Source organism: Anolis carolinensis, chromosome 2 (assembly GCF_035594765.1).
Source record: "Anolis carolinensis isolate JA03-04 chromosome 2, rAnoCar3.1.pri, whole genome shotgun sequence".
Taxonomy (NCBI): Eukaryota; Metazoa; Chordata; class Lepidosauria; order Squamata; family Dactyloidae; genus Anolis; species Anolis carolinensis.
The window spans coordinates 146,150,143-146,161,203 of record NC_085842.1 but is presented as its reverse complement, the minus strand read 5'-3'; the positions used below and the strand labels follow the sequence as shown (position 1 = coordinate 146,161,203).

At 38.1% G+C, this 11,061-nt stretch overlaps 1 protein-coding gene across 3 annotated transcripts; it reads right to left on the bottom strand.

Moving 5' to 3' along the window:
* Positions 1-1,518: 1,518 nt before the first annotated feature.
* On the bottom strand, positions 1,519-10,163 carry LOC103277804 (resistin). 3 transcript variants are annotated; one of them, XM_008104227.3, is made up of 4 exons: positions 10,085-10,163; positions 8,363-8,507; positions 2,037-2,108; positions 1,519-1,722 (listed from the first exon to the last, which is right to left on the bottom strand). In XM_008104227.3, the coding sequence occupies exons 2-4, from the start codon at positions 8,481-8,483 to the stop codon at positions 1,574-1,576; spliced, it is 342 nt and encodes a 113-aa protein (XP_008102434.1). In that variant the 5' UTR covers positions 8,484-8,507; positions 10,085-10,163; the 3' UTR covers positions 1,519-1,573. The 3 variants fall into 3 exon arrangements, with proteins under 3 accessions (XP_008102434.1, XP_008102433.1, XP_008102432.1); XM_008104226.3 differs by lacking the exon at positions 10,085-10,163 and adding an exon at positions 9,934-10,031; XM_008104225.3 differs by lacking the exon at positions 10,085-10,163 and adding an exon at positions 9,900-10,005.
* Positions 10,164-11,061: the final 898 nt, after the last annotated feature.

The following is an 11,061-nucleotide window of genomic DNA, read 5'->3' as shown; positions in this document are numbered from 1 at the left end:
ATCGACAATCCATACTTTGTTTTTTAACACAATCGTGAGGTCAGGAGTATTGTGTTCCAAAACTCTATCTGTCTGAATTCGGAAGTCCCATAGTAGCTTCACATGTTTATTCTCTGTCACTTTTTCCAGCTTGTGATCCCACCAGTTCTTTGTCACAGACAGATGGTATTTGTGGCACAAGTTCCAATTAATCATTTGAGCAACAGTGTTATGCCTCTACTTATAGTCTGTCTGTGCAATCTTCTTGCAGCAGCTGAGAGTGTGACCTATTGTTTCATCTGCTTCCTTGCAGAGTCTACATTTGGGATCTGTCATCGACTTTTCAATTGTGGCTTTGATGGCATTGGTTCTAATGGCTTGTTGTTGTTGTTGTTGTTGTTGTTGTTGTTATTATTATTATTATTATTATTATTATTATTATGCCATAGTATTGACCCATAGCTATTAAAGTGGTGTCAAACCTCATAAATACTGCCTAATTATTAGAGGCCAACAGACTGTTTCTTTTCTAAATTCAAATAAAATGACATATAATTCTAGATTAAACTATTCTGAATAATGTTTTTTAAAAATATTCAGTTTATCTCCATTCAAAGAAAAAGCTCCCTGGTTACACGGAAGAAGGAAGCCAAGTAGAATGTAACCCTCTGTCTTAAATATTATAACTGCTATATTACAGGCAGGGAGGTTTTCAGTAATGAAAATGTTACAGAAGCTGCTCTCTACTGCAGTCTAGACAGTCCAGAATTCTATGACAATGGTATTCCACCTAAGCCTTCCTCACACATGATCATGGAAGGAGGAAAGTTCACAAAAGTAGAATTAAGTGGTATTGCAGTGCATATTACCCACTGTATAGCCTTCAGATCGTCTGATGAGGCCCTTCTCTTTGCTCTACTATCCTCATAGGTGGAGCCGACCCTAGGTATTTTTCAAGTGTAGGCGAATTTTGGCGCCCCCCCCCAAAACCAATCACTGAAAAATAAAAGCGTTGGATAAGCAAAAATGTTGGATAATAAGGAGGGATTAAGGAAAAGCCTATTAAACATCAAATTACATTAAGATTTTACAAATTAAGCACCAAAACATCATGTTTTACAACAAATCAACAGAAAAAGCAGTCTCGACTGCGCCCCCATATGTTTTGCGCTCAAAGCAACCGCTTAATTCGCCTCATTGTTGGACCGGCTCTGCTCATAGGTACATCTTGTGGGAACACAGAAGAGGCCTTCTTGGTGTGATTGATAGCGTAATTATATTTCAAACTTTGGTACGATGCGATTTTTGTTGCAATTTTTTTAGCTATATCTTTTTTAACTTTGATAATTCTCCTTGTGTCCATGACTGGAAAAAAGGATACTGTTGTTATTGCTGCACTGACCTATATGCATACAAGAAAGCCAAAAGCTGCCGCCATTTTGGAGTGGTGGCAATGGCCACTGTTGTTCAACATCTCTGGAGAGCTGTTGCTGTTCGAGATAGATACTGCATAAGGAAATAATTCAACGACAAAACACATAGAACTCTTTAGAAGCATTTATTGGGTTTAGAAGATGGACAGCAATAGCCAGCACTAACCAGAGAAGCCACCAGACAATACAACTTTACAGCACCGAGCAGAAGTCCAGTCAATGTTGGCACATTGGCAGTGACACTGGGTTTCACCACGGATGTCCCAAGAACCACAGGCCATCCCACAAGCACATCCAGTGGCCTTGTAATCTGTGGGTATAAAAGAGATTGATAGAGAACTGGACAGCCTATCACCTGAATGGGCAGCCTAGCATCTGATGTGGAAGATCCCTACATCTCAAACATGTTGCAACAAACTACAGACTTTCACAATGGATTGGTCAGTTATCAAGCTAAGCCGTCAGATAGACTCATGCAGATCAAATCATAGCTTGCATGTTTACATCATTTACCCACGAAACAAGCAGACTTCCATGGAAATGTGCATCTCTTCTTATGCTCCCCTCCACACACCTGCCTCTACTCCTGATTTGCTCCCAATCAGAGCTTCTCCCACAACTCACCAGAAGGGCAGGAGACATCAGCACCTCGGGCTGACACACTGGTGCAACTCAGCTCTGGCACAAGTATAGACACTGTAAGATGAGATAAGTAGTTATTATTTTCCACTTGCTCTTCGTGTTCTCAAAAGAAGAAGAGTTTTTGCTTATGCTGCTATAAAAACATTTAAGATCAATGGGAATTTACTCTCAACTTCAGGGAAGCAGGGGTTGTCCTCTGTATACATTCAGCCACAAAAGAAAAATCAATTTCAAGTATCTGTGGGTGTCTGCTTTATTATAGTCTCCCATTATGATACATTTTATTGCACGTTGCTGGCCTGCATTTCTTTGGCCTTTCCCATCCTAACTGTAGCACTAGACGAGACGGCCATAGATCCCAGTTCCTTCTGCTTTCTAAAATGTTTTTACTGTCCATGCAACTTATACATCTCTGCAAAGATATACAATAAGCCTGGAGGAACCCTGATCATAAATATTTTATAATGCAGGAGCAGTCAGTTATGGTTCTGCAGATGTTTTTGACATTCATTCTTTTTAGTTATCATAGCCAACAATGAGGGGTTATAACAACAAATGTCCAAAACATCTGGAATCATAGTTTTCTATTATTGGGAAACGTGCAGGCTGATCTAAGTGTTGTTCAGCTTTATTATCCTCTTGCTAACACAAAATGTAACAGCCTAGGTAGGCAAGAGTCTGGGACCAGTGTTTGTGTGGTAGGTATACCTCACAACTTCTGAGGATGCCTGCCATAGATGTGGGCGAAACGTCAGGAGACAATACTTCTGGAACATGGCCATATAGCCCGGAAAACACACAACAACCCTGTGATTCTGGTCATGAAAGCCTTCAACAACACAAAGAATGGGCAAACATTTGGGGATAGAAACCATATAGACCACAGAATAACACTTTAGGGATCACATGAGTAAATACTAGGGCTGGTGAGCCATTCTATAATGAAACAAAATTCTCCAACTGAGTTACCAGAAATAAAATTAAGTGGTAGATCCCATACGCACATTTTATCTTCCACCCAGCTACAGATACTTTATGTCATTAACACCTGGAGGGCAAGCAGAAATCTGAATGTCACCATTTCGACAGCCCTACATTTCTAATATGATAAAAGTTGCACTTATTATTTTGTCTTTGTACAATGACAGCTGCTAATGATACAAAGTTTTAGCTGTGGATATGTGTGTGTAGGAGGTGAAATCCTATTGAATAAACCTATACTTTGTGACTCAGCAATGATTCTGCATAGGTCAACTCAAAAGTTAATAACCGCATATTAACAGCAAGCAAAGACAATGGAATGTAAAATGTAAAGCTGAATTCTATTCTTCCTCTCTCTTCATTGGAAGTTATTTAGCATGGCATTATTAAAACATTATTAAAATTTCAACATCTGATTTGACCTGAAATGCTCTGTGCATTCTTCCATCTGAAATCAGTGGGTCTTACTCCTGTGTTAAATTATATTTCTGTTTTATACTGAATTCCTATATGCAGGTACCAAGGAATCATCCCTTCCTGAATACAGTAGGAATAAGCTTGGGGCAAAGATTCATATTATTGCTCTTCTGGATCAAATCTTACATGACAGAAACCATAATTCTATGTAGTTACTGGAGCCATCTAGGAAGAAATGTGCTTTTATTCAGCAAAGGGCAAGCGAAGGAACTGAAAAACTGAATTAGAGTCTATCCAATAAGGTACAGGCAGTCCACAAGTTATGAACAAGATAGATCCTGTAGGTTTGTTCTTATGTTAAATTTGTTTGCAAGTTGAAACAGGTACATTTTTTCAGAGAGAGCATGATTTGGATACCATTGAGAAGGATCAACACCCCTGTGGTGTTTGTTTTGCTGTATGTGTCCCTATTTGACCTCACTTTCTGTCCCTGTGATAATTGGATTTTGAAAAAATTGGCTTGTTGTGGAAACATAGATTGGTGAGACAACTTTTCAGCACGATATCTCTTTCAGAAGTGAATGTCCTTTCCTAGGGGTAGATTTCTCTCTCTTCCTGTTGCCTTACCCCCATTCTTAACTATGAGTTGTTTGTAAGTTGGATATTTGTAACTTGAAGACTGCCTGTATTTACTTCTCATCCATACTGCAGAATTATAGAAGTTTGAAACAATTTTTAACTGCCATAGCTCCATCCTATGGAATTCTGGATTTTGTAGTGGAACCATAATTGTCTGACAGACATGGGGAAATATCACACAAAACTGAACATCTCAGATTTCCATAGCATTGAGCTGTGACAATTGATATGGTGCCAAAATGACATAATTCTGCAATTTTGATACATCCAGCTCTGAGGATCTGACACAAAAAATTGAAAATCACTGGGATGGGCTTTTCAGTTGAGAATGGATCCATGATGAGACACACTTCAATAAATGCATGAATAAACGTGATCTAATGACATTATAGCAACACATAAGTGGTCCTTGTTTTCCAGTTTTCCAAGTTGACATAGAAAGGAGATCAGGATATTAGGTAGGGCTCATGCTCTTTTTCATTTTATAGCATAGGCAGGAAAAAAATGTGTGGTTGAGTCTATGCAACCACTACTCCCTGTTTTTCCCAGTTTCTTAACTCTCTATTTCCAAATCTTCTTGGCATGGGAGTGCAAAAAAACTGTTATTGCCTTTTAAAGTATCCACTAGACCTTAATACCTAGCCTTCCTTTTTTGAGCAAAGTCATTAAGAAGGCAGTTGCCCTCCAACTCCAGGAAATTTTGGATGGCACACTTCCTTGACCAATTTCAAACTGGCTTCAGAGCTGGATATGGAGTTGAGACTGCTATGGTTGTCTTAGTGGATGATCTTCGTCTCAACATGGATAGAGGGAGTGTGTCCCTGTTGGTGCTTCTAGACCTCCCAGAGGCTTTCAATACCATCACCCTGGTGGATTTCGGAATTGTAGAAACTGTGTAGCAGTAGTTCCAGTCATACAGGCTCCAGCTGGTGGCGTTTGGAGACAGCTGCCCCTCAAAAAGGGAGCTGTTATGTTTCATTGGGCCAGTCTATCTCCAGTGCTTTTTAACGTTGATATGAAACCACTGGAAGAGATCATCCAGAGACCTGGAGCGGGGTGCGCTCAGTATGCTGATGACACCCAAATATAGTAACTTTTTATTATTTTCTATCCTGCCACCGTCTCCCCGCAGGGACTCGGGGCGGCTAACATGGGGCAGAGGCCCAAAAACAGTGAACAAACTGCAGCAATTAATAACATATTACAATGAATAGAACACAATAAAATCGACATTATACAAAAAAAACACAGTAACCATAAAAAATCATTTAAAGCATAAAATGAGTAAAATTAAATTAAATTAAAAGGACCACCAGATTGGTGGAGGGGGATAGCGTAGAGGGGGCATTTAAACTAAGGTGCAGTAATGTAGTGATAAAGTGCTTCAGGGCAGTAGGACAAAGTGCAAGCATTTATTGACAGTTGGGGTGAGGACGGACATCCAATTAAATATAGAGAAAGGGAATGGTGCAAAAAATAGTGTATTAATATAAATTTGGGTCATACGGACTAAATTATTCAAATGCGCAGTGAAAAAACCAAGTTTTTAACTCCTTTTTGAAGGATGCAAGGGTGGGTGCCTGCCTGATCTCCCTAGGGAAGGAGTTCCAGATCCGGGGGGCCACTACTGAGAAGGCCCGCTCCCTCGTCCGCGCCAGCCTAGCTTGTGATGGAGGGGGGAGAGAGAGAAGGGCCTCCCTCGATGAACAAAGAGATCGTGCAGGTTCATAGGCAGAAACACGGTCAAAAGAGTAGGTGGGTCCCAAACCGTTTAGGGTTTTATAGGTAAGAACTTGCACCTTGAATTGGGACCAGAAAATAATCAGCAGCCAGTGGAGCTCCTTAAACAGGGGGGTTGACCACTCCCTGTAATTCGCTCCCGTTAGCAACCTGGCTGCCGAACGTTGGACTAATTGTAGTTTCTGGGCCATCTTCAAGGACAACCCACATAGAGTGCGTTGCAATAGTCCAGTCTAGAGATGACTAAAGCATGGACCACCGTGCCTTCAAAAACAGCTCTTGCTAGGAATAGTATGTCTCTTCTGAATGAATTCCTGAAGGAGATAATGGGCCAAATAAAGAAAAACAAATTGAAACTAAATTCAGATAAGACAGAGGTGCTTGCCATCAAGGGTCCTAACCTGGGGATGGAGGTGTATCAATCAGTTCTGAATGGGGTTACATTCGCCCTGAAAAACTGTGTTCACAGCTTGGGAATGCTCCTGGATCCATCTCTCCAAATGTCAGCCCAAGTAGAAAGTCAGGAGTGTTTATCACCAGCATTGGCTGATATGCCAGCTGTGCCCCTTCCTAGAAATGCGGAACCTAAAGATGGTATTGCACAAGCTGGTAACATCATTGTTGGACTTCTACAATGGGCTTTACTTTGGGCTACCTTTGTACCAAGTTTGGAAACTCCAAAATATAGCAGCCAGATTAGTTAAAGGAACATCCAGGTGTGAGCATATTACACCTATCCTAAAGTCACTGCACTGGCTGCTAATTAAGTTCTGGGAAAAGTACAAAGTGTTTGTTTCGACAGCCTTACATGGTGTGGGTCTAGGTTACCTACAGGATCGCCTTCGCAAATATAATCCGTCCCAAACACTCTGAGAAGCGTTTACTGCAGCCAGACAGAACCCAACTAGTAACTGTCACCCAGACAACCTTTTCATCGGCCATCCCAAGACTGTAAAACGATTTACCAGTAGAGATTTGACAGCTAAATGAGCTGCCAGAGTTCAAGACGCAACTGAAGACATGTCTCTTCTGGCAAGCCTACCTGGTCAATTTTAACTTGTGAATTTTAACTTGCATTTTGCCTGCGTTTATCTTGTTTATATATTTTAATAGTGTTGTGTTTTATCTCTCTTTTTAACCATGTTGTACCCTGCTTCAAGCTGCATGGAGAAGTGGATAATATTTTGTTGTTGTTGTTGTTGTTGTTGTTGTTGTTGTTATTTGTTAGTATGATGATGATGATGATGATGAAATAATAATAATAATAATAATAATAATAATAATAATAATAATAATAATAGAAGTTATGGGGAGAATTAATCTGGCTCTGAAAATTGATGGTACTCCCAGAAGCTTTCCAGAACTGGCAAGCTTCAAAATAAAGCATATGCCATCCATATGTAAAACAATGTAATTGTTTTACATTAAGAAACTGATTTCTTTTCCACAACCATGCACCACTATCAGATTACCTTCTGTAGGCAGCAACTATAGCAAAAAGCTTCAGTCCCTGGACAAAGTGGTTCTTTGTCTCTTCTTTACAATATGCTAATTCCAAGAAAATAATGTGAACCATTAGAATTTTTTAAGCAGAAGACTAGTTCACTATCACTCAGACTGTTGGGAGGCCAGGCTATAGTTTGAAAAAAAAAACACGAACAAATTCCTATGCACGCTGCACAAACCTTATTTGCAATGCAAAAAATTATGAAAGAACAATACAATACAATATTTGAAATTAAGAACAATTTTAATCAACATAAACTTACCAATGTTTCAATTGGAAGTGTGGGGTGCTTTTGTTTTTGATGTGTGCTTGAAAGTCGTTCCAAACTTTGGGTGACCCTAAGTCTACAATTTAGGGCAGGGGCCGAGTAAATGAACTTTAAAGGTCTCATCCGGCCTTTGGGCCTTAGTTTAGGGACACCTCCATTAGAAGGTGACAGTTCATCTAAGGGCCCTTCCACACAGCCATATAACCCAGAACATCTAGGCAGTTAAATCTACAATACCTGCTTTGAAATGTAATATCTTAGTCTACACTGCCATATAATCCAATTCAATGTAGATTTTATTCAACAGTGTGGAAGAGCCCTAAGAGACAAGCAAAAGGTCCTTCTCGGTGGCTGCACCCAGATTCTGGAACTCCCTCCCCAGAGATACTGGGGTGGCCCCTTTCAAAGGCAAGTAAAAACATTTCTCTGTCTTTTATAAAATGATGTGACTTTATTGTTTAATTGATTTTAAGATGTGTTAACATTTTACTGCATTTTAATATTTTAATGATTAATAGTTTAAATAACATAAATAGTTTTTAAAATTTTCATATTTATATGTATTCACCTTGTTTTAATTAACATAGTTTTATATGTATTGTTACTTGCAATGAGCCCTTCTATCTGGAGAAAGATGTTTTAATTAGTTAATTAATTAATTAATTGAAAGGGGAAAATGTGGAATTTTTCAAAGGCCAAGGAGACATTGAGCTTCAGAAATGGAAAGGGTCCCCATCCAGCCCCAGAAAGAAATACCTTTGGAATCAATGGCAGCACTGATCTTTGCATCGATAGCATCCTCAACAGGGCATCTCTGAGCACTTGCATACTTTGCAGGAATCAGCACCACAAAGAGCAGGACCAAAATGGCTTTCATTTTCTTGTTGGTGTATAACTTTACCTGTAGAATAAAAGTTATCGCCTTTACATCATATATCATGCCAGAGCAGCAAAATCTGCCTAGGAGAGGAGAAGCAAAGCTTTTTAAAAATTTGCAGAAGACCCATGCTCTTTTATAGGGACCAACTAAAAACCATAACAGATACAGAAATGAGCTTATATTCAAGGTGTCTTTTTGGTGGTTGCGCCCATGACTTCCCAAAGAAGCTGATTCCTTCCTTTCTTGATGCCAGGACGTGCCCAATTAATATCCATTCTAGGTTCAAATCTGCATGCTTTTAATTCACTGTATTTCAGAAATCTTGCATCTTGTTACACAATTTTCTTGCTGATTTTTGGTATTAACTGTATTACTAATGCTTAATTTATTTTAATATGTAATTAACATATTAACAGCACTGCAAAGTGGATGATACAAATAACAGAGAGTTCTCCTCTAGCATCGACTGCTGGAACAACTATCCAATATAGCACCCAGCAAAGCACTATTATTGGATTTGAGAGTCTGAGAAACCCTTTGAAGCTAGTTTTTGGTGGGTTAGAAGATGCTTGAAGAAGGGAGATGAAGAAAGCCCCAAAGTTCCAGAAGCAGCAAGTTATTATAGCAGTATAATAAAAACCCACTGTAATACATAGAAGGAAAATAACCCTCTAAATGCTTTGGGGATAATAATAATAATAATAATAATAATAATAATAATAATAATAATAATAATAATAATAATAATAATGTATTTTCGGATGATGCGCACAGATCCCAAAAGGCCACCCTATTGGGATCTGCACGTATCATCTGAAAATACATCTCACAGTCCTAGACACTTGGAAAGTGTTCGATTTGTGATCTTGTGATACGAAATCCAGCATATCTATCTTGTTTGCTGTGTCATACAATATAATAATAATAATAATAATAATAATAATAATAATTATTATTATTATTATTATTATTATTATCCCACCACCATCTCCCAGAGGGCCTCAGGGCAGCTCACAAAATACTCAAGGTGTGACACAAAATACAACAAGTGCAAAACAAAGCATAAGTAATAAACATTTAACATGAATTGCTTACTCATATCAAATCTGAATCTGATAAGAGGAATGACCACATGTACTTCATTCAAGGTTCTCAAAACATCTCCTCTGCTAAAATATCAACTAGAAATTGATTAGTTTTCTCTTTTAGAAACAAAGTATTAACCAAATGACTAATTTATGAGCCAAAGTTAAACATACACATATCAGTGTTTGGCATGTTTCTGCTAAGAGCCTTCCAGTGCAATGCCATGTATACTCAGAAGAACATGTCATTGTATTTAGTTTAATTAACCCCTGTGTAGACAGGTACTACAGTATTTCTAATATGTAGATGGAAAAACAAACTACTTGCCATTAAAAAAGGAGCAACAGCAGCTCAGACTCACCTTCAGAAGCAAGAATTTATTTCAAAAAGTTTTGTTCACTGAGCAAACAGGCTGCCTTTAAATAGAGCAGAATTATAACACCTCACATCAGATTGGTTTATTTTTTGAAAAAAATATTTAGCAACTACTCCCATTACAAAAAGTAATATACCTTAAGGCAACACCTTGCACAATGGTCTGAAGAAATGTACTTGTTTGCTCAAAATGTATTTCCTGAAAACGTGAAGAGGACAAGGCAAGCACTTTGTCCAGAATGTTTACAGATTGCAATCTCTTGGCATGAAAAGTATTTAGCACCATTTGTAAATCTGCTCTTGATTATGGGAAAGTCCAGAAGAGGGATTTCCCAGAGGAATCACATGTTGCGTATCCCTTACCCAGAATTTCACAACTCCAAATACTCCTAAATTTGAAATCTGAGGTAGTACAAATAATTATATAATTATTAATTATTATTTGTGCAAATAATTATGCACAAATAATTATATTATTGTGCATATAATTATATTAAGATCATATATAAAAGGTATATGTGAAAAATAAATGAATTGTGTTTAGTCTTAGTCGCAACTCCAAGATAGCCAAGTGTGTAAATATATGCAAATACAGGTAGGTCAAATACCCCCAAAATTCAAACTTCCAAACACTTCTGTTAACAAGCATTTTGGATAAGAAATACTTAAACTGTACTGTTTTGTTTGAACTGTGCTAAAAACTTACGCCCCTCTTCCTCTTACAGTAACATTGCTGTTATTTTATTCAAATACCTTTTTAACCCATCTATCAAGTAAGTAAGTAAGCAAGCAAATCCATCTATCTGTCTAACTATCCATCCAATCATTTATTTCAATGGCAAGTGGCAAAGAAAAGTAATTGTGAAATGAAGTTCAATATTTCCTCACATTATTTTACAACACAAGATTTTGAAAGACAAAGATTGCTGAATTTGTGGTATGTGTGTCAACTGAGTGATACATGGAAGATCATAATACAGAACAAGTTAGATAAAAGCCTTTGTACCTTCTGGAATATGAAGACATTTACAACAGAGGTTTATAGGGCATCCAATGAAATGAAGATGCAGAGATTTAAATGTACCAAAGAAGAAAACTATTATCTTCCATTTGA